We start from the raw sequence: 8,161 nt of genomic DNA, 5'->3' as shown, positions 1-8,161 counted from the left end.
CCTCTCTTCACCTGGAGAAGCTTAGGCCTTCCAGGGCCTAACGGGGCTTCAGGAGAGCTGCAGAGGGACTTGGGACAAGGAATGGTGGTACAGGACACAGGGAATGGCTTCCCACTGCCCTTAGGTGGGATAGTGGGAAGGAATTGTTCCCTGGGAGGGTGGGCAGGCCCTGGCACAGGGTGCCCAGAGAAGCTGTGGCTGCCCCTGGATCCCTGGCAGTGCCCAAGGCCAGGCTGGCTGGGGCTTGGGGCACTCTGGCATAGGGGAAGGTGGCCCTGGAATGGGGATGGGCTTTAAGGTTCCATTCTGAGGCAGCTGGCTGTGCCTAGCAGCTGTTTCCCTCCCCTGGAGCAGACAGAAGCAGCAGTCTCTGCTTGATGAAAAATAAATATTTATTTACATCTGAAAAGAGAGTTAATGTGTAAAATGGTCTTGTGGGGGGTTCCATCGATCCAGGACCGTTCCTGTGTGACTCCAACCTGGTGCAGCCTCATTCCTTGCTTTGTGTGCTCGAGGCAGCTCCTCCGTTGGGCACGGGGAGAGGCTCCCCCAGCCCTTCAGGGAAGGGGCAGGACCTGGAGAACCTCTGTGTCCATGGGCTGGCATCTCCTGGAGCATCCCAGCTGCTTCCTCTGGCCTGGAGGGGATTTTTGTGCATGGCAAAGGAAGGAATGTGGTGGGGATGAGCTCTGGGAGCGTGTCTGTGCTGCTCCTGCAGGTCAGAGTGAGGGGCTGGGGGTGTCTCCAGCTGCTCTGGGCACCTCCAGGGGAGCACAGGACCAGGACAGGAGCAGCCCTGCTCAAACCACACCACCTCAGCTGCTTCCCTTGCTCCTGGGATCCCCAGGCTGCTTGGCCACGGTCAGATGATGCACCCCACTGGAAAGCAAACTCCCAGGGTTTTGGCCTTTGGCCAGCAAAATGTTTCCTGAGCTCCTGCCAGGCCTGCATATCCAGCTTTCCCTCCACAAAGCAGGAGGAGGCTGGGCTGGATGCTGAACCTGGGCTGGGGGAGGTTGGGCTCTGCCCCAGTGAGTTACTGCTCTTAAATCCTTCACTCCCAAGTGATTTTGAGGCTCCATCCTTGGCTCTGACCATGGTGAGGGGGCACCAGGGGGTTCGTGCAGCTGGAGAGCAGCGAGGAGGGGATGAGGGGAGGAGGTGCAGGAGCAGCCCCTCGCTGTGCAGAGCTTTCCAGGGTGGCTGTGGATGTCTGGAGCTGTCAGGGTGAGATGGTCCTGGCCTAGGAGCCAGGGGAGGACGGGAGCCCTGGCTGTGGTGTGGCCCAGGGTGCAGGGTTTGGGCAGCAGCTCCCATTCCCACTGCTGAGGATCAGGCTGCCCCCCCGGCTGCTGCACTCCCAGGGGTGCCCAGGTGAGTGGGGGTGTCCCAGGGGTGCCCAGGTGAGTGTGGGAGGTGTCCTGGGGGAGGCTGCCAGGTTCTGCTGGTGCTCAGGCAGTGGGAGGCAGCAGCAGGTTGTGCCCACACAGCCCTGGTGAGGCCCTGCCGAGGGGACAGCCATGCCTGGCAGGAGCCAGGAGTGCCACCTCCCTCTTGCGTCACAGCAGGGATGTCCCTTCAGCAGCTCCAGTGCCCCAGCCTGGCCATCCCGGGTGGGCACTGCCCAGCACAGCTTCCTCCAGCCAGGCCCTGTGGCCATCGTGGCCAGCAGCTCCTCTGCCCTGGCCTGTCCCCACCTCACTGGGCACAGCAGAGCACCGGGTGGTCGAGCTTCCAGAGCTGCCATTTCTTCTTCATCTCGGACTTGACCTGCCATGGCGGGGAGGGAGCAGGGGCTTGTCCCTGGCTGTGCCCTCCCTGCAGGCACGGGGTGGGGAAGCCGGGCAGGAGGTGCCGTGGCAGGGACAAGGACAAGGACAGGGACAGGGACGTTACCTCCTTGTTGGCAAAGCAGTACAGCACAGCCACCAGGAAGCCCTGCAGGGAGAGCCAGGAGTGAGCCCCCCCCTTCGCTGTCCCTGTGCTGGGGCTGGGATGGGCTTAGGCTCCCCCCAGGCCCCTTCTGGGTGTGTTTAGGGTGAGGTCCCCATGGCAGCACCGCTCTCTCAGGGTAGAGGGTGGCAGAGACGGTGCCACCCTTCCCATGGGAGCAGCACAGGGAGAGCGAGCTCGGAGAGGGATCCCCTGATCTCTGCTCCGCGTGTGCCCAGAGCAAGGACTCGTTTCACTGCCCCCTCACCTGGAAGGAGTTGAGGAAGAGGGTGAAGAACACCTTGATGTAGCGCAGGATGCCCGTGGTTTGCTCGTCGGTGGCGAAGATGAAAACGACCTCGTGGATGCCGAAGAGGGGGATGAGGGTCAGGGTGGCTTTGGCCAGCCTGGGGCGGAGCAAGAGGACAGTAAAACCCCCAGTGAATCCCAGGGCGGTGGTTTAAGGACGTGTACGGTGGAGGAGAGGCGTGGGGAGGGGAGGGGTGTGGTGTTATCCCGTTATCCCAGACTGTCCCGCCCCTCTCCCGGCCCACCTCAGCTTGTAGTCCGCGTAGCCCTTCTGGTTGGCCCGGAGCTTGGCCAGGATCACCTTGAGGATCCGCATGAAGATGAGCAGGTTGATCTGGGAGGGGGAGACAGGGCAGGGGCACACAGAGCCCAGCCCTGGCTGTGACACTCACGCAGCAGGAGACGGCACCCCCTGTGCTGCCCTTCCTCCCCTCCTGCCAATCCCAAAATCCTGGCTAGGAAACAGCAAGGGCCAACCCAGCCCCATTCTCTGGGGTTCAGCGCCCCAGATTCCTTCATGAACCCCCAGAACCAGCAAACTGCTGAACCCCCTGTGCATCTGGCTGCTCCTCGCAGGCCAACTCTCCCTCCTGGCCTCTGCTGGAAGCTTCCCTGGGGATCCCAGCCCTGCCCAGGCCCAGGAGCCAGGGGCTGAGCTGCTGCTATCCAAAGAGTCCCGGGGCTGGCAGCTGTTCCCTACCAGGGAGGCGAGCAGGATGGGGATGCGGATGATCCACCAGTAAGCCATGTTCTCGTTCAGAGCCCAGCACCTGCCAGGGAGGCACCGAGAGCAGCAACGTCACCCTGTGCTGGGGCAGGATGGTCCAAGAGCTTTCCACCCCCAGCCAGGTAGCTCAGGAACCCTCAGCAGCCTCTGAGCATCGCAGTAGGAGCCCCATCCGTCCCTCCATCCATCCTCCATCCCTCCCTCCCCCCTTCCCTCCCCCCATCCCCACTCACTCCGCGTTCTCCTTCAGGTACTTGGCAGCCATCCAGGGCACCACGAACACCACGGGGGTCCCTGCAAGTCACACAGCAAACCCTGTAAAACCAAGCACCCTCCTGAGCTGAGAAGCCATCCCCACACTGGGGGGGACACCGGGGGTGGCAGAGTCCCCACCCCCACCCTCCTGGGATGATTGGGACCGCGGTGTCCCTGACACCAGGCACTGTCCCCGTCCCCACCACACGCCAGGGTGGCCCCTACCCCAGCCCAGGTAGAGGTAGAGCCTGTAGTAATTCTTCTCAGAGAACACGGCCCCGATGAGCAGCTTGTAGAGGTAGACAGCTTCCACCAGGAACCAGTAGTGGTTGGCCAGGATGCAATACTGCATCAGCACCTGTGCTGCACGGCACCCCAGCGCTGCCTGCCACGGGAGAACCACCGTGGGGCTGGCTGTGCCCACGGGGCACCCCGCAGCTCACCCACGGCGACCAGGCGCCCCAGGAGCTCATCCCCCGGGGTATGGAGCTGCACAGGCACCCCCAGACCTCCTCCATCAGGGGCATGGGTGGCACCAAGGGCTCATCCCTCAGGTGCCACACAGGTATCCCAGGAGTTCACCCACTGGGTCATGGGCAGCACAAGCACCCCAAAAGCGTGTCCAGCAGGGCGATGGGCACCCCAGGACCATGCACAGGTACCCCAAGATCTCATCCATCAGGTGCATGGGCAACACTGGCACCCCAAGAACTCACCCAGCGAGTGTCTGGGGCTGCGTGGGCACCGACCCCCCCCACCGCCCTGCCCTGGACGAGGGTCCCCACGCTGCCACCAGCCCAGCACTTGCCTCGTGGCTCAGCAGAGCCTCCCAGTCGGCCACCTGCACCAGCTGCACGCCCCAGCGCCGCTCCAGCAGCGCGTCCTTCACCATCACCGAGGTGGCGCGCAGCCCGAAGGAGGCGAACAGGTTGGCGTGGATGTAATTCCTGGTGCAGCGCAGGTTCCTGCAGGAGCCGGGGTGAGGCAGGGCCGGCACAGCGGGGAGGGAGCAGGGGTGGGGCCGTGTCCTACCTGCACACGGTGAGGACGAGCAGGGCGGAGATGAGGGTGAGCAGTGAGAGCGAGTACCCCACGGTGTAGAGCACCTTGAAGCTCACCATGAGCCGGCGGGCGCCCTCCTGCAGGGGAGCACAGCGCCAGGGAGCCCAGCTGGGTGCGTGCCCACCCCCGGCCAGGCTGCCCTGGCCATCCCTGGGGTCCCAGCCAGGGTCCCACCTCCTCAGCAGTGACCTCCAGCTCATCCTCGCACTGGGAGTAGTCCCTCCAGGGCTGGCTACCGTTCACTGTCACCCACTGGCCGTCGGTGCCACACCTGCGGCTCACCAGCCCGTGTTTCACTGCGGACATGAAGCGCCAGCACAGTGCCCCAGGCTCCCCCAAGCCCCTCTCCCGGGATGATGGATCTGCCGGCTCAGTGCCCTGTTCCAGGGCAGGCATGGGCAGGCAGAGCTGGCTCTGCTCTGAGCCCCAGGATTTCCCCTACCCCAGGTCCACTCTTGGGTCCCTCTGCCCCTGTCAGACGAAGGGAGGGGAACCCCGAGAGCCTCTCCACCCCCAGAACGGCTCAGCCCTGGCTTCCAGCTCCGGGATGGCAGGAGGGCATCCTCACCTTTCTCAAACCAGGGCAGGTAGAAGGGGCAGGAGACGTTGACGGCGGTGCCGGGGCTCCCGTCGGGCCAGCAGGCGTACATGTCAAATGTCCTGTTACAGAACAGCCCTGCCAGGGGCAGCGACAGGGAAAGCCAATGGTCACAGGCTGGTGGCACAGACACATGGAGCCCTGCCATCCCCACACCTCTGAAGGGGCTGATGCCACTCTGAAATGGGCCCAGGTGCCCCACACCAGCCTCAGCCCCCCAGGACATCCCAGCCCTGGGTATCCCATCCGAGATGTGGAGGTCCTTGTCAGTCCCTTGGCTCATCCTCCATGGGTGACCACAGCAGAGGATGCTGGAGGAGGGACAAAGCCCAGCCCTGGCTCTGCGTGCCCCCGAGCCCGGTACCTGCGGGGTAGGGCTCGCTCGCCATCCTCCTCAGGCACTCGTCACGGTACCGCAGCCACTCCTCGAAGGTCTTCTCCAGCACCTTGGCCTCGCCGTGCTGCAAGCCCAGAGCTGGGTCAGAGCCTCCAGCCCCAGCGCCTCTCCTGCCCCCATGAGCTGCTGCCACACCCGGGTCTGGGCAGGAACCCAGGACGGAGCCGGGACGGGGTCAGAGCCCGGCAGTGCCAACCCCAGCCCGGCCCTCACCGGCACGGAGGAGAACAGGCACATCCAGGCGAGTTGGACAAGGCTCCGCAGGGATCCAGCTCCAAGCATGTCCTTCGCGGCTGCTCCCAGCCTGCCCAGTGCTCCCAGTGCCGGGGACCCCGATCCTGGTGGGAGGGGGAGGAACGGCGACGGCTCGGCTCTGCCAGCCACCCACACCCGCTGGAGACAGAGATGTGCTTCCCAAGCCGGTCCTGGGCTGCCACAGCCCCGGGTCACTTCCCTGATGGAGCCCAAACCTCGAGGAGCACCAGGCAGAGCAGCCAGGGTGTAAATGGCTCACACGCTTTGGGTGAGCCTGGTCAGCTTCCACCCGCCGCTGCCAGCCCCGAGGGGAGCAAACGCCATCGGGACAGCCCCAGCGCCACCACTGCCACCCAGCAGGTGACTGGCACCCCTGGGTGACCCGGGGAGGGGCTGCAGGGACAGGAGGCAGCGAGACCTCTCTGGGGTCCCGTGGGCCCCCCCCAGCCAGGCTGGGACCCCCACACCGGCAGTGCCCCATCACGTCCCGCCCCGATCCTGCGGCAGAGACCCCTCCCAGCCCAGCGGGGGCTCGGGGGGAGGAGCAGCTCAGTCCCCCCGGGGCTGCCCGGTCCTCCCGGAGCTCCCCATCGCTCCAGGCTGGACGACCCCAGCTCGGCCCCTCTCTCCAGCACGGACCTCCCGGTTTGTCCCCCACGAGGATCCCCAGCCGGTCCCGCTCGGTGCCCGCGGGGGTCCCGGGGCTCCGCCGCTTCCTTACCCGGCTCCGCGGGAGCGGCGATCCCGGTGTCCCGGTGCTCCCGGTATTCGCGGTGCTCCCGGCAGTGCCGCTGTTTCTGGCAGCCCCGGTGCTCCCGCTGTTCCCAATGTTCCCGGTATTCCCGGTGTCACGGGCAGCCCAGGCTCCGCGAGGTGAACGCGGCGGTGACCGAGCGGCGTCTGCGGCGGAGCCGCCTCCTGCCAAAGCCGTGCCCCGACGGGAGGAGGTTTTTGGGGGGGCTTAGGGGGGAGTTCGGGGGCGGCACCGCCTCCCGGGGCTCCGGACGCCCGGTGAGACTCGGGGGGTCCCGGCGCCGCTGCCCCCGCGCCTGCAGAGCTCCAACACGGACCCACGGAGCCCCCCGGGAATCACACGGGGATGGGGGTCCAGGTCCAGCCCTGCTGGGGGTCCCTGCTTGAGTCACACGGGGATGGGGGTCCAGGTCCAGGTCCGGCCCCTTCGGGAGTCCCCGGTGGAATCACACAGGGACAGGGATGGGGGTCCAGCCCTCAAACTGTGGGTCACAGGGACTGGATCTAGGATCCAGAGCCCTTCAGTGTCCCCCAGAGCCCCTGTCCCTCCTGTCACACAGCCCCAGGGAAAGTCCTTCACCTCCCAGGCTCGGTGTCCCTCTGGCTGTCCCCTGGGCTGGGTGCTGGCATGGTGACAGCTCCTGTGCAGGCAGGGTGGGCTGGGGGGGCACCCTCCCCTGGGGACCAGGAGGCCCTGGGGACAGTACTGGATCCAGCGCAGGGACACAGCCCGTGACATCCATGGGTCCCATCATCCAGCCAGGGGAACTTCAGGGGCAGGGACAAGCTATGGGACAAGGCTGGTGGCCCTGGTCATGCTGCCCCCCCTTCACCCCACACGCTGGCAGGGCTAGGGAAGGTGGGTTTGCCATCTCCAGAGGTCCCCAAATCACCAGCAGTGCAGCCCTTCCAGGCTCCCACGTCCCTCCCAGCGTTTCCCTCCTGCTGTAACGCTGGTGCCGACCCTGCCCTGCAGCAGGGTGGGGTTCATCCCCCAAACCTGGCTGAATGCAGCAGAAAACGCATTTATTTTGCAAAAATAAGGTGTTTGCCACGAAGCTGCTGCAGTGGGCTGGGAGCAGACACAGAGTCAGACGGATGAGGAGTCACAGCTGTGGCTCCAGTGATGCGAGCGGTGTCTGGGTGTTGCAAGAGACAAATAACAGAGTGGTGAAGCAGCCCAGGGTAAGGATTTGCTCTTTGGGGGGGAAATGAGCCTCAGCTGCCTCCCCCAGCATGAGCCAATGCCAAGGTGTTTGCTCATTAACAGGTAATGAACTTTGGACAAGAGCCTGGAGGGACAGGACACAGGGAATGGCTTCCCACTGCCAGGGGGCAGGGCTGGATGGGATATTGGGAAGGAATTGTTCCCTGGGAGGGCGGGCAGGCCCTGGCACAGGGTGCCCAGAGAAGCTGTGGCTGCCCCTGGATCCCTGGCAGTGTCCAAGGCCAGGCTGGACAGGGCTTGGAGAAGCCTGGGACAGTGGGAGGTGTCCCTGCCCATGGCAGGGGTGGGACTTTGGGCTTTAAGGTCCCTTCAACCCGAACCATTCCATGATTCCATGATAACACAGCCCTGGGACACTCATGGAGGATGATTGCAGCCACATCCCCCTGCCCAGACAGACACTGCACATCTTCAACCCACAGATCTCCCTGTGTGAATCCATCTAATCCATGCAGGAGCATGGGGTGGGCTCATCCCACAAGGATGCTGGATTTGGGGGATGCCATTCCCTAGAGAGGAATCACAAGACTCCAGACATTATTGTCCCGGTGTGGTCCATCTGGATGGGATTTTCTCCCATGTCCCTTGCATGGGGACATGAGGAACGAGCTGTTCCTCTCCATATTGATGATTTCAGAAGGGTCT

The 8,161-nt window shown here is 64.6% G+C and overlaps 1 protein-coding gene across 1 annotated transcript; it reads right to left on the bottom strand.

Moving 5' to 3' along the window:
* Nucleotides 1-374: 374 nt before the first annotated feature.
* Nucleotides 375-6,437, bottom strand: LOC106860586 (glucagon receptor-like). Its single transcript, XM_088174603.1, has 14 exons — nt 6,257-6,437; nt 5,494-5,618; nt 5,248-5,344; nt 4,854-4,961; nt 4,460-4,581; nt 4,256-4,362; nt 4,028-4,188; nt 3,449-3,604; nt 3,202-3,262; nt 2,942-3,011; nt 2,487-2,575; nt 2,201-2,339; nt 1,897-1,938; nt 375-1,770 (listed from the first exon to the last, which is right to left on the bottom strand). Exons 2-14 carry the CDS (start codon nt 5,560-5,562, stop codon nt 1,699-1,701), a joined length of 1,293 nt encoding a protein of 430 aa, XP_088030729.1. The 5' UTR covers nt 5,563-5,618; nt 6,257-6,437; the 3' UTR covers nt 375-1,698.
* Nucleotides 6,438-8,161: the final 1,724 nt, after the last annotated feature.

The sequence above is a fragment of the Sturnus vulgaris genome, chromosome 16 (genome assembly GCF_052056855.1).
Source record: "Sturnus vulgaris isolate bStuVul1 chromosome 16, bStuVul1.hap1, whole genome shotgun sequence".
Classification (NCBI taxonomy): domain Eukaryota; kingdom Metazoa; phylum Chordata; class Aves; order Passeriformes; family Sturnidae; genus Sturnus; species Sturnus vulgaris.
This window is presented reverse-complemented; position numbering and strand designations above follow the sequence as displayed.

Bases quoted from the DNA above. Each gene is read 5' to 3' on its own strand.
- LOC106860586 (XM_088174603.1), bottom strand. From the start codon at position 5,562: ATGCTTGGAGCTGGATCCCTGCGGAGCCTTGTCCAACTCGCCTGGATG. The intron at 2,576-2,941 runs GTAGGGAACAGC...TCCCCCTCCCAG, and splicing joins CCATCCTGCTCGCCTCCCTG to ATCAACCTGCTCATCTTCAT. The intron at 1,939-2,200 runs GTGAGGGGGCAG...CTCTCCCTGCAG, and splicing joins TCTTCCTCAACTCCTTCCAG to GGCTTCCTGGTGGCTGTGCT.